Source organism: Lygodium microphyllum, unplaced genomic scaffold (assembly GCF_053477565.2).
Source record: "Lygodium microphyllum isolate KBCC unplaced genomic scaffold, Lygodium_microphyllum_v1.1.10 scaffold_166, whole genome shotgun sequence".
In the NCBI taxonomy this organism is placed as follows: Eukaryota; Viridiplantae; Streptophyta; class Polypodiopsida; order Schizaeales; family Lygodiaceae; genus Lygodium; species Lygodium microphyllum.
The window spans coordinates 59,655-83,167 of record NW_028229649.1 but is presented as its reverse complement, the minus strand read 5'-3'; the positions used below and the strand labels follow the sequence as shown (position 1 = coordinate 83,167).

The window sequence follows — 23,513 nt, the reverse complement described above, 5'->3', positions numbered from 1 at the left end:
CGTAAGGTTTTGCGACATTTTCCGATTGTTCCACGTATAAAACTTATGTTCAAGTGTAAGTCTATTGGAAAGCTCATGTCATGGCATGCTAGTCATCATTCAAGTGATGGAAAATGGAGGATCCCTGCAGACACACCGGCATGGCAACATATAGATAACTTGTGGCCCGTTTTCAAAGAAGAGCCAAGAAATTTGAGATTTGGTTTAGGTATGGATGGAATCAATCCATTTGGCATCAAAAGCACATCATAGAGTGTATGGCCAGTGGTATTGGTGAACTATAATATTCCTCCATCCATGGCAATTAAAAAGGGACATGTAATGTTGTCCCTTCTGATTCCTGAAAAGCATAAGGTAAAAAACATGGACATTTACCTAGAGCCTTTGATTGAAGAGTTAGAAATATTATGGAAAGGTATTGAGGTGCAAGAAACAAGTGCATTTGCATCCTTTAGAGATTTCACATTGAAGGCCATATTGTTGTGGACCATGCATGACTTTTCAGGATACGGAGAGTGTTCACGTACATGTATATAACTCTATATTTGAAATTCAAGACTTGAATCAATTGCATTTTATCAATTCACTTGTTTGTTCAGGTTTAACCACATCAGGAGATCATGCATGTCCTATTTGCGGTCCCTCTCTAGTTTCCTCTAGGCCGACACGTTTAAAGAAGGTTATCTACGACAATCATCATCGATTTCTTCCTATTGACCATCCCAAATATGTTCTCCCTACTAATGGAATGACTCCACAATCTCTAACCATTCGAGATTGGAAGGAGAGATGGATTAATGCTGACAGCCACCCTCCACTCGGCATGAGTCGGTAAGAAGTACATTTCTTTCGATTGACTTTAAAGTATTTAGTATGATGAATTGTTTACATAATATATTGTTTGTTTGTTAGGTTCTCTATATTTTTTTGTCTTCTGTACTGGACTGAACTCAAGATCAATCAGACCCCATGCACATATTCAAAAATGTTGTATCTACATTATGGGATCACTTGATAGGGGCTCATGATTCAGTCAATGTAAGGGAGGATTTATGTAACATTGGTCACATGAGACGAGCCTGGCCACGCATGAGGAAAGATTGAGCTACCCCATGCACCTTGGATGTTATCAAAGAACGAGGAAAAAATAGTGAAGGAACAAATATGTAGCTTTTCAACACCCACATGATGTATGAGATGTCTCAAGGGAGCCTTCATAAAGAAAAAGAAAAGAGGTGTGGAGCAACTATTTGGTTTGAAGTTCCACGATTGGCACAAAATGATTCAAGTAAGGGTATCTCTAACCATGGCTGCCCATAACAGGGAATTATTTTTTCATTACTCTCTAATGAATGACAGTTCCTCCAGTTGACAAGCCTGATATAAGTAATTAGCGGCAAGCGACATAAACCTTATTATACAATTAGTAGCAAGCATTACAATATGTATCTCATAATTTCTCTACTTGAAGATGATAAAAAATAATTCCTTTTTATTATGAAAAATTCAATTTAGCTTTAAATTTGACTATTGATTATTGAGTATGCACGTGTGCGCATGATTAAAACCATAGAATTAAGAATACACATTGAATCATTAAGCAAATTAAGTATGTTACAGTGAATGATCCATCTCATCTTCAATGAGATCAGCCCTTGCTAAACTATCTACTTCTAGGTCTATGTTACTAAGAGGTAACGAAACAAATAAGTTTATCCCACTATCAGATGTATTGCTATATTGCTCAATAACTTTATCAACATCATCGACAATCACATTATTGTCTTCTTCTGCATTTCTTTGAACATCCTCGCGAGGTTCATCTTGTACTATATCACGCATATCATCCATTATGGTGTCATCATGCACATCATCATTAATTGTTGGATTGTCATCTGCTATCTCCATGTCGGTAATATTACCATCTATTGGTTTTGAATGATTAGATATAGGGATAACATACCACCATCGGTTATTGTTTACCATTGGATGATACACAACCTGTATTTGAAAAACAAAAGCAAGAAACTTAAATACTTATTATATTGTGTATATGTATCACATGTATACATATTAAAAATTTAGCTTTTGCATATATACCTGCTCGCATTGTTGAGGTAGTACCAATGTGTCATTCTTTTTTTGGTGAAATTTTGTAGAGTCAATGATTACAAAACCACTTGGATGACGTCTCATTGTGCAATGCTCACCATTTGTTACCACTTCTTTGAACCACTTCACATCCAGTACATATATAAAGAATCGTCTGAAATGAAGCTTCAAACTATCTTGGATCAAGCCACAATAACCTTCCATGGTACCATTGGCATCCTTGAAGTGAACAAGGATAACACAATCTTGGGTATTTCTCTTTTCATCTATACATTGAGTTCGAAGATGTTTACCCTCACACCAAAGTGCATTGAATAATGTGCACTAGTAGTAAAAGATAAAAGATCAAACATGTCAATTATTTATATAAAATAAAACTTATAGAAATAAATTAATTAATAGTATGTCTCACCTTTGATAAGCAACCTCGTGCGTATTCCCACTCTTCTTGAGATATATTAATTTCCTCCTCTTTTTTCATTCTCTTCATTTCCTCATGTAACCAATCTATATTAATATGACGTGGGAGCGCATTTAGATGATTTGGAAATGAGACATTACGTCCATATCTGGTGCAAAATGCTTGTCTTTTGCTTTTTCTTCTTGCCCTTGCTTCATTATATAGTGTCACCCATTTGCTCATTATATCACTATTGAGCACACAAAAACTATTTAACTTACGAAGTTCTTCTTTTGTTAGCACTTTACTCATTCCTTTTCCTTGAGGTATTATAGAGTTATCCTCAAGTCTTCATCATATTTCCATAGTCGTGGTTGAGAGGGGTTCACTTTAGCAAGATATTCAGAGATATAAACAAGGGATGATTGCACTAACCAACCCTCAGCCATGCTTCCCTTAGGCCGTGGTTTTTGCCTCACAAAATCTTTCAAGGTTTGCATGAAGCGCTCAAGAAAAAACATCCACCTTGCATAAATGTGCTTGAAAAATACACCCTCGACAACGATCACACATGGATTTAATTTTTTGTTGTAGCCATGCATCTCAATTATGAAGGTGTAATGTTTCATCCTCACTTGAGGATGTGCTCGTTGACTCATCAGCATGCACCACACTAGGTGATGACAACGATATGATTAAACCTAATTCATGACAACATCAAAATATTTATCATTCATATGTTTACATAAAAACTTCAAGCTGATATATTAATTATTCTAAGATCTCAATTTTAAATACACAAAACTCATCATAAATACATTAAAACTTATGATAAGAATTCACTATCAAAACTTATCTTAAAAACAAAAAATTATGATAAAACCTAAATGTGTGTCTATATATGCATTTACGTACGCATCTAAATTAGTGTCTATTTGCACGTCTAAATTCGCGTCTATACGCGCGTTTACATAAACTTAGACATGGATATACACGCCAAAATAGACGCACACGTCAAAATTCAAAACATACTTAAATCATTTCTTTTCAAACTGCGCCTTTCCTTTTCTGTGTTTTTTGCAGTTCTGAAGCTCGAGTTTAGCCGACATGCAATCTCTTCATGCCTCACCTAGTCTCTTCATGCCTCATCTCCTCATGACTTATCTCTTCTTTCATTTTAAACACACAAGAAGGGAAAAAGGAAAGCCAAGGAGAGGAGGAAAGAGAGAACAAGAGAGAGGAGAACAAGAGGAAGAAGAAGCACTAAACAAGCAAGAAAGCATCAAGGGAGAGTAACTTACCAAGGAGAGGAAGAAGGAGAAGGAAGAAGCGCCACCACTCGCCACACCAAATACCCAAGGTGAGTCCTCTTTCTCTCTCTCTCTCTCTCTCTCTTTCTCTCTCTGTCTATGTATTAGGATTTCTGATTCCATTATGTATTGCATTTTGTAAATCATGAATGGTGGTCGTCGGACTAAAATCAGCTAATTTAGCACGTCTGCCAGCGCATCTACATTTCAGTGTAGACGTAGGGATAGACGCGAAGAAATATTTTCTCTCATTGCGTCTGAGGCCGTGCTCAGAGTGTGTGTATTCTGCGTTGAATACGCAAGAATACATACGCTCTGCACAGAGGCTTTGACTATAGAGTCGCGTCTCCAAGCGTGTGTACTCTGCAGTCTACACGCGATGATACACGCGCGCGCCAGAAGCATTGATCTAGAAACCACATCTAACAGCGCGTCTATACTGCATCTCAGATGCGGATATAGACACGCTCTGGACAGAGGGTTGACTTTAGGGACGCGTCTGAGAGTGCATCTATCATGCAATTTAGATGCGGTTATACACGTGTCAGCACTAGCTCTGATAAAAAACAATTTTCATTGCCTAAACAATATATTTTTGCAATGATGAATATGACAAATCCCATGTTTGTGTTTATCAATTTTCTTGTTTATGAGAAGCATTAGCACTTAAGTTTTATGCTCAATGTCTAAAGAAAGCTAGATTATTAGCACTTTCAAGTGCCATGAGCATCCATGTATTTTTTCTATGTGTGAGTATCAAAAGCCTTCTCTTACATAATGATTCTAGGCTCATTGAATGATTTTTCATAATTAATGTTGGATTGGATCAAGGATTATGGATCTTTAAAAATATTTAGGTGTGGATGAAGGTAATATATGATTTTTGTATGCAAACAAATTTGTCTTTTTCTTGTGTTTTTTTTGCAGATGTCGCATCCTGGTTCATCTAGCAATGACCCGGATTTGGATCGCATGAATGATACATTGGTCGTGTTCGGCAGGGGGGTCAATGCATTTTTTAGAGGTTTTCCTAGTAGGGAAGACTTCATGGGAGAGATGACCAGACACCTTGGGCGCTCTCTCACAGCAGACCGTGAGGTGTTCAGCGTCATGTCTGGAACGCCTCTGACGTCTTTGCCTGGCACTACTTCCCAAACTTCACCATGCATCGGCTGAAGCACAAGCGTCAGCCGATGCACGTGCATCTGTAGAAGCACATGCATCCAACGAGGAAGAGAGTAGTCGACAAAGAGGGAGGAGGGAGAGTCGAGGGGGAGGACGAGGCTTGTGTGGGGGTTGCCTAGGAGGTGGCGAGCAATCATCCTCACTAGTAGATCAACTAGAGGAGCCTGTACGCCAGTATTATAGAGTTACAGACACTGGTGGCATCTTCCATGATGATGAAGGAAGGGATGTAATGGCGTACATGAGGTGCGTCGTGCATGCGATGTATAAAGATTGTTTCGTCTACTTCAAAAATCAGAAAAACAGCTTATGGAAGGAGGTGTTGAGGGCAGTCCATAGGAGGTACCCAAATCCTAAGGGTCAGCGATTCTCGGATGATTGGAGATGCACAAAAGTGCCTCATGACACACGCCAAGGACTCTCTACAGAGGCAGGAGGAGGGGCGTGGGGCCTATAGCCAATCACCTATGTGCCACCGCATAGAGTGGAAGAAAGTAGCAGAGAAAGTGAAGAGTCGCCAGCATGCAGAGGCACGACGGATCCAAATGGAAACCATGGGATCGTCACATTACAGATCGGGCGGCAAAGAGTCGTGGGAGGCAGAGTTTGTAAGTATATTTTGATTTCTAGTTTTTTAAAATTTATATTTCTTTCAATTCTTTATATAATTTGTTCTAAGACATTGTGTCTCGTAATTGTTTGTATATATCATAATTGTTCTATGAGGAGGGTCTCATCACTGAGGAGCAATACAATAGGGCTATGAGGATTCGACAGCCAGAGGAGGTATGTTTTTCTTACTTTCCTATTAGAAGTATAGCTAATTATAACTTTTTCTCCACCATGTCTACGTAAGCAACCTTGATCTTTTGTGTGTGTAGGCGAACCCGGATGTGGAGTATAGTGAGGAGGGGGATAGCGACACTAGTAGCCATGGTGGTACTAGAGAAGATGTTTCTTCTTCAAATTCGTAGAGGAGTACTATACCTCCTCTATGGCCTTGTTTTCTTGTATATGTATTATCCATCTTTGAGCCTACTGCTTGCAGCCATGCTTTAGGTCACAAGCACTTAAACTCCCCATGTAAATGCTTTTGATCTATAATGAATATATGGATTTTTATTTTCAATTCTCGTGCTTTTAGATCCATTGTCTTTTTTCCAAATGCACAATCTGATGTATGGGAGGGGGACATACTCTCTGGTTTTCTTTTTCCAGTTCTATTTTTTATGCCAGGAGGCATATTTCACGGTGGATTCCGTAAACTTTGTTGACCGGGGCTCATACACAAAGTGGATTCTTTGTGCGAGAAGTTGATGGGGACGCCTACCCTTTCCGGGTGTTTCATTAATTTAGTGTGTACATGGGTGATTCCATAGCGGGTGATTCCGCAAAATACATATTAAATTAATAAACGTTTATGAGTTTAGAGTACGCACTCGTAATAAATTAAAGTTAGAATTGATTTCTAACTAGTTGATTTATTTATGTAGCTGAAGATTGCTAGATATTCACTTTTGTCGATTTAATTGTATTATTTTACTAACGATTGTGAATGCTTTAGTTGATGTGTAGAGATAGCAGCACCAGCATAGGAAAGCATTGGAGGATAGCGTGTATTCGAGTTATCACTTATATTTTGATGGGCGCATACCTTAGGCATGGCACCTATATTTTTTCGCACCTATTTATTGAGGCCTTGGATATTTATTTATTATTTTGTATGCGCATGGGCGTACGATTATGATATTTGTATTTGGACATTGTATTGGGTACGCCTAACTCTTTGGGTACCCATCCACTAGCTTTATTTCTATTTTGTGCTAAAGCCAACTCAAAAGCCAAAAGCGTGCTATTTTGTAATTTGGACTATTATTTGAGCTTGAAGATGATTAATACATAAAATACATGCTTTGTGGAGCGCTCACATAAGGCATGGGGGGAGATTACACCCAATTAGTCTCTTGTTCACGTCATGCATGCTTTTTACATTGAGTTTTGTGCAAAAAGTAGAGTTCTTTTGTTCTTGGGGACCTTCCGGCATTCACTACGCAAGCATACAACATCCGATCTACGCACTAGTGGTATCAGCGCGAAGCCGAGATCGAGAGCTTCTAATCGCTACCCATCTTGTGCGAAGGCGGAGCTCCTAGAATGATCAAGCTCTACGATCAGTCTCATCGTGAACAGTCGATACGGGTGGATTCCTGGCGGTTAAGAACCTCTATTTCCAGCCTTTGATCACAAAGGACCGGCCTGCAATAGCGGAGGACCACTCCTACATCCTCTTCTCCAAGTCATCAATACATAGAGATAAGCCATATCTTTCAAATAGTTCAAGCTTGAGTTTAAAGCTTTAAAAAGCTTAATTAGAAGCTTATTAAGCTTCAAATAATCAAAACGGCGGCAAGGCGGCATACTGGTGAAAAATTCGGCGTAAAAAACGCCCCCTACAATTCGATGTTTTGCTGATCACTAAGCTCTAAGCTTAGTTACCTAAATCACAAGTCACTATAAACTTCAGTTTTATCAAGTTTCCTAAGTTTTGAAACTCTACAAGTCTGGCAAGTAACCTGAAGTCAAAACTGACTTGTGTTCAAAACTCCTAATAAGGACTGTTCCTGCGCAGAAGTACCGAACTGCAAAGTTGTTTCCTGGAAGGTACTGTTCGCATACGCAGACTTGCTGAACCAGTTTCAGCACACGCAGAAGGACAAAACACAGATTTTTCAAAGATTTCAAATTGCGTAATTTCCAAAGACGAAGACTATGATAGTCACACACAAATATATAAGCCTTGTACACTCCATCTTGAGCCATGCTCATCCCGCTAATTGGATTTTTAGAGTGTGAGGTCTTTTGAAGTTTTGTAGGATGACGAAACAAAATATGGATGATTTGATGGCTAGGGCGATCTTCCTGAACCTACGGTGGAGAAAAAGTTGAATTTAATCATGATGCAGTTGGATGAAGAACGACGAGCCCGGCAAGCATTGCAAGTTCAATTGGCCAATTTACAAAGATCGACTACCGACAAAGAGGAACCACAATCTGAAGATCTTATCCGACGTACCATCGATGCGACTCTTGAAGCTCAATCCATCCACAAAGAAACAAAGATAAGTAAAAGAAATTTCAAATTCCGTACTTTCAATGGCACTCGAGATGGAAAAACTGTTATTGCATTCATTAGTTAGTTTGATGATTACTTTCATGAGGAAACATACGCTGAAAAAGATAAAATCAAGTGTGTCACTAATCATTTAGTGGATAGAGCATCTCTTTGGTGGACCGTGGTTCGTAAGAGCATAGATTGTCCCACTACCTGGGAGAGTTTTAAGAAGAAGTTTATGTAGAATTTCCTTCCTCCACAATTCCATGACAAAGCCATAAAGCAATGGGACCTTCTTTAGCAAAGAGATCGTGAGCCTATTCCTCAATACACCGAACGCTTTTGGAATGCATTACTCCAGTTACGCATGCTTGAAGACGTACCTGAAGCGACTTACAAGCGCAAGTATATGTCTGGATTACTTGGGCATTACTACGCTGAAGTCAATATGTTCAAGCCTGCAACTCTTGAATATGCAATTTCTTTAGCTCATGACACTGAAGACAAGCTTCGAGGAAGAGACAAGCATCCAAAACAATTTCAAGCAAATGGTAACTATGGATCTAAGCAATTCAATTCAAATTTTAGAAGATTCAATCAAGGTCGCTTTCCTTCATCATCTTTCCGTAAGTCTTGGACAAAACCACATGCTTTGCCATCAAATACCGATCAAAACCCTAAGCCAACTTCACAGTCAAATCCTAATATTCCTAGACTTCCTGCCATTGCAAATAATGTATCTAAAGCCAAACCTATAGTGTGTTATAAATGCCATCAACCTGGACATCTAGCAGCCAATTGCCAATCGAAGAAGCCACCTGTCCATATCAACTATCTTGGAGCAATGGGAGATGAAGAACATGAAGAAATGCCTAACTTTACGGAAGATGAAGACGACATCACTACTCCTTCGGATACTTTACCAGGTATGCCAACTCCACATTCTTTATTGACAATGAAATGTTTAGTATATGGAAAATAAAAGATCATTTTGCATGATGATGGTAGTACACATGATTTTATTTCTGCAAAGTTAGTGAAAGAATTGAAATTACAAACTGTTCCTACGTATTATCGCATTAAAGCAGCATTCTTAGGCACAAGGTATAATGGAACACAAGAGGTGCATGACTTAGAAATTCAAATTGGTGAATACACTGAAAGAAGGAATTTTCTAGTTGTACCATTACAATCCAGTGATATTATTTTAGGTATGCCTTGGCGACATCAGCATAATCCTGATATAGATTATTCCACGCATTCAATTAATTTTCATTTTCAAGGAAAACATATTACATTGTATGGTATGCATGCATCTCATGCTTTTCCACTGCTTACTCATACTCAAGCTAAACGTGTATTACGCAAAAGTAGTAAATCTTATCTAATTTGGGTAAATGAATTGCAAGTTAAAGAAAAACATATGCACCCTAGGCATAAAGAATTTCTTGTACAATTTAAAGACTGTTTTGCAGAAGATCTACCCCCTGGTTTACCTCCTTCACGTCCTGAAGACCACAAAATAGATTTAATTCCTGGTACACAACCACACCTTGTAAAGCACCATATAGGCATAACCAGATAGAGCAAAAAGAAATTCAAAATCAAGTTGAGGAACTACTAAATAGAGGATTGAATAGACCTAGTAGTTCTCCATTTGGTGCACATGTTTTGTTGGTAAAGAAGAATAATAATACTTATCATATGTGCATTGACTATCGTGCTCTAAATAAAATTACTGTAAAGAATAGATATCCAATTCCTAGATTCAATGATCTTATGGATAAACTACAAGGTTCTGCCATATTTAGTACAATAGATCTTAAATCTGGTTATCATCAGGTGATATTAGATAAGTCTGACATATTCAAGAATGCATTTATAACACAATTTGGTCATTATGAATTTTTAGTGATGCCTTTTAGATTGACTAATGCACATGCTACATTTAGTAGAGTGATGAATCATATATTTTTGAAATATCAGCATTGTGTTATTGTATTCTTTGATGATATCTTGGTCTTTAGTAAAAAATAGAAAGAACATTATGAACATCTGTCCTTGGTTTTCAAGTTGTTGAAAGAAAATCAATTGTATGCTATTCCGAAAAAGAGTGAGTTCTTTCAAACAGAAATTGAATATTTAGGTCATATTGTGTCATCAGATGGTATTAAGGTTGACCCTAAGAAGATAGAAGCAATATTAAACTGGCCTATACCTAAAAATATGCATGAGTTACGTTCTTTTCTAGGTCTTGCTAGTTTTCACAAGAAATTTTTCATTGCTTGCTTTGCCTTTGATTAAACTTTTAAAGAAAGGTATTGTTTATCATTAGTCTAATAATCAACAGAAATCCTTTGATTTATTGAAACATGCATTAACCCATGCTCCTGTATTACAACTACCTGATTCTAATAGACCATTCTTTTTAGTAGTTACTCATGCTAGCAGATCTGGAATAGGAGCCATACTTATGCAAGATAATCATCCCATAGCCTACTCTAGTTGTAAACTGAAACCCTCTGAACTTAAATATTCCACATATGATAAAGAATTATTAGCTATGGTACAAGCTTTAAGACAATGGAAACATTACTTAATGGGTATGATGCCAGGAGGCATATTTCACAGTGGATTCCATAAACTTTGTTGACCGGGGCTCATACACAAAGTTGATTCTTTGTGCGAGAAGTTGATGGGGACCCCTACCCTTTTCGGGCGTTTCATTAATTTAGTGTGTACATGGGTGATTCCATAGCGGGTGATTTCGCAAAATACATATTAAATTAATAAACGTTTATGAGTTTAGAGTGTGTACTCATAATAAATTAAGGTTAGGATTGATTTCTAACCAGTTGATTTATTTATGTAGCTGAAGACTGCTAGGTATTCACTTTTGTCGGTTTAATTGTATTATTTTACTAACGATTGTGAATGCTTCAGTTGATGTGTAGAGATAGCAGGAGTGGCGGAGGAAAGCATTGGAGGATAGCGTGTATTCGAGTTATCACTTATATTTTGATGGGTGCATACCTTAGGCATAGCGCCTATATTTTGTCATGCCTATTTATTGAGGCATTGGATATTTATTTATTATTTTGTATGCGCATGGGCGCACGATTATGATATTTGTATTTGAACATTCGATTGGGTACGCCTGACTCTTTGGGCGCTATCGTATTGCTGCGCATTCGAGGTGTGAAAACCACCCAAAAGTTGTGTGTGTGATTTGTTACTTTGTACATACTTAGTCGTTGTGTTTGTGTTTTGTTTTGCAAGGGCAGTAAAGTGGAGAGGGGTTTGGAGCAAGAGGAACTTATCTATAATACTCTGGTCGATATGTATGCTAAGTGTGACAATTTAGAGGAAGCATGCCAATTGTTTCATAGATTACCAGTCCACAATGTAGTTGCATGGACTGCCAAGGTTGGTGCATATGTCTGATGCAGTGATGGTATTTCTGCTCTCAAACAATATGACAAAATGCTTGATGAGGGCATTAAACCAAGCAAAGTCACCTACTTGTTGACATTCAAGGCCTGCAAGTGTTCAAGGGATGTGAAGCTTGGGCAATTAATACATAGTCGATTTGTTCAGAGTGGGTTTCCTGTGGAGAATATACATCATGGGAATGATACTGCTACCCTGGAGCTTTTCAAAGACATGCATTGGAAGGGCTTGAAGTCTGACAAATTTATCATCTCATCAATCTTAAGAGTTTCTGTCAATGCAAAGGCTTTAGATCAAGGTGGTCAGATTCATGAGTAGTTGAAGAAAAATGGATATGAAGCAGTTGTGTGGTCTGCATTGATTGCAGGATACACTGAACATGGTCTCAATGAGGAAGCAATGAAATGTTTTCAACGTCTACAACTGGATGGTATTTTTGTAGATGCTGTCACATTTATTATTTGCTTGAAAGCATGTGGCAATAGAGGAGCCATAAAAGCAGGTTGAGAAATCCATGCTGAGATCAGGAAATCAGGATTAGAAACAGATTTTTTAATAGGAAACACGTTGATAGACATGCATGGCAGATGTGGCTTGTTTGTAGAAGGACGAGAGGTGTTTGATCAGTTGCTTGTTCGAGATGCAATGTCGTAGGCTGCATTGGTTACATCTTATGCTCAGCATGGGCTTGGTGAAGAGATTTTAGATTCTTTTAAACAAATGGTAGTGGAAGGTGTGTCTGTGGGTGCCATTACTTTGCTCTTTTCTTGGGAGCTTGTGCCATCTTAGGAGCTTTAGATATAGGCCGAGAACTCCATGTAGAGATATACAAAAGGGGACTGGATAAAGAGCTTCATGTTGGCAACATACTTATGACTTTGTACATCAGCTGTGGTTTGTTTACAGAATCACGGTAGATGTTCAACAAGCTTCCGGTTCAGACATAGTTTCACGGAATGTACTTATCACAGGATGTACTAGAGGTGGGTGGAAAATTGTGGGAAGAGGCACGAAAAAACAAGCCGCTTTTCTGATGACTATTGTGGGAGGAGCCTAACAAAGGATCGAATGTTTCTGGGGGCCTGCTTTTTTTGAAAATAGAGGATTGGAGGAGAAAAAGCATAAAGCGATCATGCTTCTCACAGAATTAGGGGCGCAGGTGGAAGAACTGGACATATTGTCTACCAAAAGCTCAAGGGGGAAACGTTTTTGGGGGAATCGAATCTGAGGAGACAAAAAGCTGAGGAGGTTGTGGATAGAAAGGAGACAGAAACTCTGATAGAGGAATTGAAAGATGTAGGTGGTTTGGGTGGCACTATTGGAGAGGAATCTCATGATGTTCGTGATAAGGAAACTGGTGATCTGGAAGGCACTGGTGAGGAGGTGATGGATACCAAAAACAAAGCCCAAGGGAAACTAGTAACACTTGACATACCATTGTTAGTGTCCAACGCAATAGTGGAGCATTTGCATCTCAGTCTTCATCAGCAAATGTGGAGGATCGCCTAAATAGAGATGCTTCTGAGGATGGTGAAGATGTCGACAGAAACTGCAATTAATTCGTGTGAAGTTTCTATGTTTGGCCCACAGGTTTGGGCAGTCTGCATAACAACTAGGGAGTGGAATTGAGAAGGAAAGGGAGAGCTTTCCACAAAGATGATATTGAGCCTTTCGAAAGCGCTTCACAGAGTAACAGCCTGTTGTACATGGCAAACACCATGGTAGAATCTCATGCGATAGAAGACAGCCGCACTGCTCTGCTACTCCAATGAATGGTCGTCAATCTGAAAACCATCTATTTGCAACCCTCAGGAAGACCTTGCTTCCATCGGATCTGTATCGCAATCAAAGTGTAAGATTTGTGATTACCTCTCCAAAACTCCAGCAAGTACCCAAACTCGAGAGAGTCTACAACAGTTTTTTTTTTCGAACAGAGTGAACTATACAAGCTAATAAAAGCACAGCGTTTGCTGGTTGCCAATCTTAGGCCTTCAACAGCTTTAGAAATCCATCAAGTCGTTGAAGACTGTGAGGAGAGGATGTTTTCTGAGATTGTTTCAATTTCTTGAGTTAATAAATAGCTATTTACCTCCTGTTCCAGAGAAACCTCCTCGCATGTATTTCACTTCTCAAATGTTCCATCCTAATGTTTACAGTGATGATACACTATGTAAGGATATTATTCAGGATACTTGATCTCCATGTCATAATGTCTTCACCATTCTCACTTCTATTTAGTCTCTCCTGACGGATTCAAATCCGGCAAGCCCTGCGAATCCAGAAGCTCCCTCATTATACCAGAATGACATTGCCTTTGACAACAAGAAAGTCAGACGGTGTGTTCGCAGGTCATTGGAGTCATAACATGACAACATATTCTTGATTTCTTACCATCACCCACAAGTCCCAATCTTATCAAGGGAAAGTTGCAAAGGCTAGAACAATGATGGAAGATAAAGAGTTAATGGATTTGCTATTTTCTTTCCTGGATTCGGGGAGGTCGATCTGATTTCTTCTTCTTGAACCTTGTTTTGTTATTAACAGATATAAAACAGAGACTTGGCATCATGTTCTCATATTGCTTATTCTCTTGATTGATCTTCCGTCTTGGAATTTCTCAAGGTCCTCTGTGGTTGCGATTTTGCTTTCACAAACCCTTCGACATCTTTGGTGAACCCGACGTGAAAGCGTCGCAGAAATTTCAGGATGGGAGATACTTCAGCCTCTATTTCAGTCTCTTCTACAATTCGAGCTGCGTCTACTTGAGCTCCATCAATGACTGCTGCGTCAAGTACTTCAACAGAGGATCTGAAGAAGATTTTGCAGAATATGTCCATGTATGTGCAGCTCCAAAATCAGCATACACAATTGTATATGCAGCAGGAGCAACAATTGCATCAACAGCAGTTGTCTCAGCAAAGGCAACTCTATTCGGAGCAGGAGAATGCAAACAACGCAACTAAGGCTATTGAAGCAGTTGAGAATGAGAAGAAGCTATTTGATGGCCGTAATGTTTCAGCATATTTGAAGACATATGAGATCAAGATGGGGTTTTTTGGAGTTCCAGCTGGACTTATGAGTAAGTACTTCCTTCGTCTTGTCACACCTGCTTTGAGGGCAAAAGTGACTGATCTTTTTATTCAAAATACACATTGGCAAGATTTTAAGAAGGCCCTGAAAGAAGAATATTTCCTTGAGGACTTTGGTATGGCTACTTAGCGGTCATTCCGAGAGTGGGTCTACATGCCAAACAAAGGTCTAGCTGCTTCGGAGTTGATTCGAGAATTCGAAGAGAGGTATAGTCAGCTTGATGCCATTGAACAAAGAGCATTAGATATTGAAAATGTTGATCTTTTCTTGCAAGTTGCTGATCCTGCTCTTCAAGAAGAATTGGGTGAGCTTCTTGAGGATCGCACAAAGCCTATGGGTCTTAAAACTGATTGGCAGGATGCTCAGGATGCAGTCTCGACTTTGACCAAGAGGAGGATATGGAAGACTCGCCTACAGAATGGTTCCATGACACCTACACCATCATCAGCTCCTATGCCTGCTTCTATCCCTGTTATTTCTTCTCCTCCTCATCCAGTTTCTTGGCCTATGCCAATGCCTACACCTTTTGCTCCAAAACCATCCGCTCCATCGGTGCCTACTTCTCTTGATGACATAATCAAAGGCATAACAGATTTGACACTGGAGTCAGTCAAAGTGGAGTTGGTGAGAAAGTTGAAGGAGCAGTTTGCTTGGACTGCGCCTACTACTTTATCTAGTGCTTCTACTGCACCTAGGAGTGCTCCTACTGCACCTAGGAGAGATCGGAGATGTATTTTGTGCGATAGTACAGACCATCAACATTGCAGGGATTGTGAATCTTTCCAAGATGCAAGGAGGAAGAATTTGGTATATTGGGGGCAAGATGGTAAGATTTGGTTGACTGAGACAGGAGCTCCACTTGCTACCAACTTTGGTAAAGGTAGAATGAAGAAGTTAGTGGATGATATGGCTGCGCGTACTTCTTATGTGACAACTAGAGGTGATGCTTCTACATATGGAGTCCAGATTGAGAAGGGATCAGAGACTTAGTCAGCGCTATGGACTTATGCTATGGAGACTGCAAACAAGGGGAAAATTCAGCAAACTGTTTTGACTAGTGCAGGCTCTAGCATCAGATCAGAGACAGGTTGGGACTTGCCTGTTGACAGGTACTCTATTTATGCTTATTTGGCTAAGTCTCATGGTGTAGATGTACTTGTTGAGGAGAAGCATAAGAGGGATGAAGAAAATCCAAGTGCAGCTAAGAAGACTAGAGGGGGTGAGTTTGTTACTCCACCTACTGCAGGACCGTCTTCAAGACCAGGGCCAGATCGACAGATGGAGGATGCTCAAAAGAGAGAAAAGAGGCAAGAGCCTAGAGAGAGAAAGCAGCCAGGGTTCAGATTAATGTCCGATATTGAGACATCTATAGACATGAAGAAAATCTTTAATGATAAGATACTTGGCAGTGAGGTGACTTTCACTATTTCTGAGACTTTGGGCATCTCAAAAAGAGAGTTTCAGGAGGTCCTGAAGAGGAAAAGACATGCATTGTCTACCACTGATACACAAGGAGTTTTGATTGGGGAGTTGGATGAGGATGAGGATGAGGTTATGGTTGATAATGCTTCTGTTTTCCGCAGGTAGAGAAGAAGGTTCAGCTTATGCATTATGCTGAAATTGATGAGCCTGTCATGATACCGCGTAGTCACTTTTCACGAAGCCATTGGGCTAGGGCAACTACAGAGACGATGGTAAAGATTGGAGAGAAACATGTGCCTTATGTTGCATTGGTGGATCATGGTTCAGAGATTAATCTCATAGTTCCTGGAGTTTATGAGAGTAACAAATGGCCTATGGATGTAGAGCATGGGTGGCGTATGAGAGCCGCCAATAACACTGCAGGTGATTTGTATGCTGCATGTCCTAGTGTCAGGGTTTCTATTGGTGATGTAGAGGAGGATTTTCATTTCTTTGTGCAGGATTCATGCTCTTATCCCATAATTCTTGGTCAGCCATTCATCACAGATATGTGCATGGAAACAAAGGTCATGGATGATGGATCTGCTTATGCACGGATTCGCAGTAAAGATGGTATGAGAGCAGTTCAGTTTATGACTGTATGTGTGAACCATGTTAGAAACAAGGATACTCTCAGAGATGCACCTTTGCCCACTGTGAGGGATTCGGATTTTCATTAGGTACCGCCGTTTCGCGAGACGACGGTGGTACAGAGGAGAGGAGATTGGAGTTCTCGCCTCCTGGCAGCGGTGTTTTCTCCTCCGGTTTTGTTGGGATTTCAGCAAACAGTTCGATGAGTTATCAGAAGACTTCTAGGTTGCCTAGAGCTGCCAGGCAGTATATATGCAGGAAGGAGAAAAATTTGAAAAATGCAGGAATTTTGGAGGATGATGAGCACATAGATGGGATGTATGACAGTGTGATTTGTGCAGATACGATGACAGAGATGGGAGATATGCTGAAAACTGATATGCAGAATTGTCACAGTAATGTATTAGTGCAGTCCCTGGACATGTTTCATGAAATTACAGATTTTGTGTCACAGATTGAGTCAGAGGCTGAGGTAACTCAGCAAAGAGTGTTGAGTGCAGAAGAAATTCAGCAAACAGAGTTTCCAGCTGGTTATGATTAGCTTTCAGAGATACAGAGGGCTGAAAATTTTCAGCCAATAGAGTTTACTGCTGAAATATTTCAGCATTCACGGTTTGGGGCTGTTCCTATGCAGTCCATAGAGTAGAGGGCTGAGGATATTCAGCCATTGGAGTGCAGAATTGCTGATTTACAGCAAGATTTATGTAATGCAGAAGAGCATAATGAAGCCAGGGTTGACACGAAATACAAAACTGTGGATAAGAAGGTGAAGCCGGTTGCTGTACCGCTTCCACCTGACAGTGATCAGCAAATAGAGAGGGCTGCTAAACAGCCAATTTTGAGGAATCCGGAGCATATTGGTCATAAATTTTCAGCAGAGACTCTTACTGAACTGAAAATTGGAAATGGTGATTTCTTGCTACCCATAGAGAAGCAATGCTTTCAGGAGATGCTTGAGCGTCATGGAAGGGGATTTGCTTTTTTCCCGCATGAGATTGGATGTGTGAATCCTGATATTGTTGCTCCTATGGTCATTTTTACTATTCCTCATATTCCATGGAATCTCCAACCTATTCCAGTGCCTAAGGCACACTTGCCAAAGCTGATTGATTTATTGAATGAGAAAATCAAGATGGGAATCCTAGAGCCTTCATCTGCACCATACTCAAACAGGTGGTTTACAGTTCCAAAGAAGAATGGTACTCTCTGATTTATTCAGGACATGCAGCCAGTGAACAGAGTTACTATCAGGAATGTTGGTATAGGTCCAGTTGTGGATGAGTTTGCAGAGGCATTTGCTAGACGTGCCATCTATTCTTTAGGTGATTTGTATTGAGGATATGATCACTTTCAGCTGGCTTTGGAAAGCAGGGACATAACCACCATGAGAACTCCTATTGGGCTTGTCAGGATGTGTACCTTGCCTCAAGGTGCCACTAATTCTGTTGCGCATATGATGAATGCCATGCATAAGGTCCTTCGTGATTACATACCTCAGCTTACCATGCCTTTCTAGGATGATGTGCCCATTAAGGGGTGTGCAGAAGAAGAGAAGAATGAGAGTTTAAATGAGCAGGGATGTAGATACTTTGTGGCTGATCATATTTCAGCATGTGAGAAGATTTTGGCCAGGTTAGAAGAAGTGAACTTGACACTTTCAGGGCAAAAATCTGTTTTTGGAGTGAATGAGGTTGTTATTGTTGGACATATGTGTGGATATTATGGCAGAAAACCCTCACCTGATAAGGTGAATGCTATAGGCAAGATTGCAGAGTATTGTTCTACTACTTCAGAGGTATGGAGATTCATTGGAGCTTGTGTATTTTATATGATTTGGATACCTCATTTTGCACACATAGTAGATTGTTTGTATCAGCTGCTTCGAAAGGGGCAGAAATTCTATTGGGATGAGAGCCACACTAGAGCCATGCGGAAATTGAAGAAGTTATTGCAGAATGCTCCTACTCTCAGGAAAGTGGATTATAATTGTGGAAAGCCTATTGTATTGACAGTTGACACTAGTACAATTGGCATAGGTTGGGCTGTGGGTCAAGATGATGCAGATGGAAATAGGTATGCTATTCGGTTTGGGGCGAAAGTCCTAAACGAGAGACAGAGGAGATATCCGCAAATAAAAAGGGAGCTACTGGGGATTGTCACGGCTCTCAAATGTGACAAGGAGTACTTTATTGGAGCTTGAGTTGTGGTAGAGACAGATTGCTTGCCATTGATTGGTATGATCACGAGTTGCTCTACTCCGGATATAGCTATGTTGAGATGGATTGCATACATCAAGTCATTAAATCCGGAATTTAAACACATAGCAGGGAAGGATAATCCAGTGGCAGATATGTTGTATAGAGCCAGATATGATGATGAGGAGACTCTACTTGCAGAAGAGGATGATGCATAAATTTCAGCCACTATGGTTGATCATGTTTGTCATGTCTATGATATTGTGGCTTTCACATAAGAACTCTATGTTGGAGATTGGTTGCAGATTGGCAGGTACCTTAGTACACTAAACAAAAGAGATGAATGGACAGATGAAGAGTTTAAGAAGATCAGAAGGAAAGCTTATGGTTATTTTCTCAAGGACGGATTTCTTTGGAAGCATCCGAAGAAAAGAGGCGGATTACCTTTGCGGGTTGTGTACGATAGAGAGACACAGTTACAAGTGATGAGGGAGTTTCATGAGAGTCCTTGGGCTGGTCATAGAGGAGTGTGGGCTACTTATGAGAAAATCAAGGAGAAATATTGGTGGAAAGGCATGTATAGAGATGTTTCTCACTTTGTTGAGACTTGCAGAGACTGCCAGATGTATTCAATAGTGCGTCATCGAGATGAGCTTCATCCGACCTATCCACTATGCATTCATTATAAGTGGGTAGTTGATTTGGTTACCATGCCTATGGGTCTATGGCAGATGAGGTACATTGTTTTGGCTAGAGAGGATCTTACCAATCATGTTGAGGGTAGATATTTGAGAATGAAGACCACTGGTGCAGTGTGTAAGTTCTTATTGGAGGAAATTTTCTGCAGGTATGGTTGTGTGGGTAAGATCACTGTGGATCGTGGTGAATTGGATGCAGATGAAGCTAGGGAGTTTTTCTCTCAGCTAGGAATCAAGTTGGCTCTAGCTACAGCATATAATCCAGAGGGAAATGGGAAGAGTGAAAGAGGGCATCCGCCGATAGTGAAAGCATTAGCCAAATCATGCAGAGGACGGATTGGAGAATGGCCGAGACTTCTACCATTTGCTTTGTGGGATGATCGTACGACTCATAGTGTTACCACAGGATATATGCCTGCAGAGTTGATGTATGGTCAGAAACCTGTTATGCCGACTGAGACTTGTGCTTTGACTTGGTCAGTTTTACCTTGGCAGGAGGATTTGACGAGAGAGGAGCTTTTGGCTCTTCGGATTCGACAGTTGGAGAGGAGACCTGAGGATATTCAACTAGCTATTGACATGTTGAAGGTTGCTAGACTAAGGAATAAGGACAGGTTTGACAGCAGGCATCGCTTGCGGCCTAGAGCAATAGAAGAGGGAGATTGGGTATTGGTCTTTGATAGCAGCCTTGAAAATCAGCATACTCTACTTCGAAAGATGGTGAAAAGATGGTTTGGGCCGTACATAGTCAGACATGTCTTTGATAATGCAACATATGAGCTGACAGAATTGGATGGAACAGTGCTTAGAGTGCCTACTGCTGGAAAAAGAATCAAGATTTTCAAGAAAAGAGATGATGAGGATTATGCATTAGAAGAATTTGCAAGAGAACAACGAGAAGAAACTCCAATGGAAGAGACAGATGATATGACAGATAATCTTGTTGATCTACCGGAAATGCATAATGAAGAGATTGATATGTTTGTTGATCTTGATGATAACGATCATGGGTAGTTGGCCCATCCGGAGGATGCGCAGGATTAGAGGGGGTGGATGTCGTATTGCTACGCATTCGAGGTGTGAAAACCACCCAAAAGTTGTGTGTGTGATTTGTTACTTTGTACATACTTAGTCATTGTGTTTGTGTTTTGTTTTGCAAGGGCAGTAAAGTGGAGAGGGGTTTGGAGCAAGAGGAACTTATCTATAATACTCTGGTCAATATGTATGCTAAGTGTGACAATTTAGAGGAAGCATGCCAATTGTTTGATAGATTACCAGTCCACAATGTAGTTGCATGGACTGCCAAGGTTGGTGCATATGTCTGATGCAGTGATGGTATTTCTGCTCTCAAACAGTATGACAAAATGCTTGATGAGGGCATTAAACCAAGCAAAGTCACCTACTTGTTGACATTCAAGGCTTGCAAGTGTTCAAGGGATGTGAAGCTTGGGCAATTAATACATAGTCGATTTGTTCAGAGTGGGTTTCCTGTGGAGAATATACATCATGGGAATGATACTGCTACCCTGGAGCTTTTCAAAGACATGCATTGGAAGGGCTTGAAGCCTGACAAATTTATCATCTCATCAATCTTAAGAGTTTCTGTCAATGCAAAGGCTTTAGATCAAGGTGGTCAAATTCATGAGTAGTTGAAGAAAAATGGATATGAAGCAGTTGTGTGGTCTGCATTGATTGCAGGATATACTAAACATGGTCTCAATGAGGAAGTAATGAAATGTTTTCAACGTCTACAACTGGATGGTATTTTTGCAGATGCTGTCACATTTATTATCTGCTTGAAAGCATGTGGCAATAGAGGAGCCATAAAAGCAGGTTGAGAAATCCATGCTGAGATCAGGAAATCAGGATTAGAAACATATTTTTTAATAGAAAACACGCTGATAGACATGCATGGCAGATGTGGCTTGTTTGTAGAAGGACGAGAGGTGTTTGATCAGTTGCTTGTTCGAGATGCAATGTCATAGGTTGCATTGGTTGCATCTTATGCTCAGCATGGGCTTGGTGAAGAAATTTTAGATTCTTTTAAACAAATGGTAGTGGAAGGTGTGTCTGTGGGTGCCATTACTTTGCTCTTTTCTTGAGATCTTGTGCCACCTTAGGAGCTTTAGATACAGGCCGAGAACTCCATGTAGAGATATACAAAAGGGGACGGGATAAAGAGCTTCATGTTGGCAACATACTTATGACTTTGTACAGCAGCTGTGGTTTGTTTACAGAATCACGGTAGGTGTTCAGCAAGCTTCCGGTTGAGACATAGTTTCACGGAATGTACTTATCACAGGATTTACTAGAGGTGGGCGGAAAATTGTGGGAAGAGGCACGAAAAAACAAGCCGCTTTTCTGATGACTATTGTGGGAGGAGCCTAACAAAGGATCGAATGTTTCTGGGGGCCTGCTTTTTTTGAAAATAGAGGATTGGAGGAGAAAAAGCATAAAGCGATCACGCTTGTCACAGAATTAGGGGCGCAGGTGGAAGAACTGGACATATTGTCTACCAAAAGCTCAAGGGGGAAACGTTTTTGGGGGAATCGAATCTGAGGAGAGAAAAAGCTGAGGAGGTTGTGGATAGAAAGGAGACAGAAACTCTGATAGAGGAATCGAAGGATGTAGGTGGTTTGGGTGGCACTATTGGAGAGGAATCTCAGGATGTTCGTGATAAGGAAACTGGTGATCTGGAAGGCACTGGTGAGGAGGTGATGGATACCAAAAACAAAGCCCAAGGGAAACTAGTAACACTTGACACACCATTGTTAGTGTCCAACGCAATAGTGGAGCATTTGCATCTCAGTCTTCATCAGCAAATGTGGAGGATCGCCTAAATAGAGATGCTTCTGAGGATGGTGAAGATGTCGACAGAAACTGCAATGAATTTGTGTGAAGTTTCTGTGTTTGGCCCACACGTTTGGGCAGTCTGCATAACAACTAGGGAGTGGAATTGAGAAGGAAAGGAAGAGCTTTCCACAAAGATGATATTGAGCCTTTCGAAAGCGCTTCACAGAGTAATGGCCTATTGTACATGGCAAACAACTAAACTTCAGGATTGACAATGACATCTACCACCACCATGGTAGAATCTCATGCGATAGAAGACAGCCGCATTGCTCTGCTACTCCAATGAATGGTCGTCAATCTGAAAACCATCTATTTGCAACCCTTAGGAAGACCTTGCTTCCATCGGATCTGTATTGCAATCAGAGTGTAAGGTTTATGATTACCTCTCCAAAACACCAGCAAGTACCCAAACTCGAGAGAGTCTACAGTAGTTTTTTTTTTGGAACAGAGTGAACTATATAAGCTAATAAAAGCAGAGCGTCTGCTGGTTGCCAATCTTAGGCCTTCAACAGCTTTAGAAATCCATCCGGTTGTTGAAGACTGTGAGGAGAGGATGTTTTCTGAGATTGTTTCAATTTCTTGAGTTAATAGATAGATGTTTACCTCCTGTTCCAGAGAAACCTCCTCGCATGTATTTCACTTCTCAAATGTTCCATCCTAATTTTTACAGTGATGATACACTATGTAAGGATATTATTCAGGATGCTTGATCTCCATGTCATAATGTCTTCACCATTCTCACTTCTATTTAGTCTCTCCTGATGGATTCAAATCCGGCAAGGCCTGCAAATCCAGAAGCTCCCTGATTATACCAGAATGACATTGCCTTTGACAACAGGAAAGTCAGACGGTGTGTTCGCAGGTCATTGGAGTCATAACATGACAACATATTCTTGATTTCTTACCATCACCCACAAGTCCCAATCTTATCAAGGAAAAGTTGCAAAGGCTAGAACAATGATGGAAGATAAAGAGTTAATGGATTTGCTATTTTCTTTCTTGGATTCGGGGAGGTCGATTTGATTTCTTCTTCTTCAACCTTGTTTTGTTATTAAC

The 23,513-nt window shown here is 40.2% G+C and overlaps 1 protein-coding gene across 1 annotated transcript; it reads left to right on the top strand.

The window, feature by feature from the left end:
- The first annotated feature begins 11,602 nt into the window (after positions 1 to 11,602).
- Positions 11,603 to 22,503, top strand: LOC148008357 (pentatricopeptide repeat-containing protein At3g09040, mitochondrial-like). The gene is made up of 11 exons (XM_087674283.1): positions 11,603 to 11,867; positions 11,937 to 11,999; positions 12,129 to 12,219; positions 12,476 to 12,543; positions 12,729 to 12,952; positions 20,765 to 20,826; positions 20,935 to 21,233; positions 21,378 to 21,437; positions 21,725 to 21,848; positions 22,081 to 22,318; positions 22,414 to 22,503. The coding sequence occupies exons 1-11, from the start codon at positions 11,603 to 11,605 to the stop codon at positions 22,501 to 22,503; spliced, it is 1,584 nt and encodes a 527-aa protein (XP_087530409.1).
- Positions 22,504 to 23,513: the final 1,010 nt, after the last annotated feature.

Bases quoted from the DNA above. Each gene is read 5' to 3' on its own strand.
- LOC148008357 (XM_087674283.1), top strand. From the start codon at position 11,603: ATGCTTGATGAGGGCATTAAACCAAGCAAAGTCACCTACTTGTTGACA. The intron at 12,220-12,475 runs GTAGGCTGCATT...GTTTGTTTACAG, and splicing joins CTTGTTCGAGATGCAATGTC to AATCACGGTAGATGTTCAAC. The intron at 21,849-22,080 runs GTAGGTGTTCAG...CGCTTGTCACAG, and splicing joins GGTTTGTTTACAGAATCACG to AATTAGGGGCGCAGGTGGAA.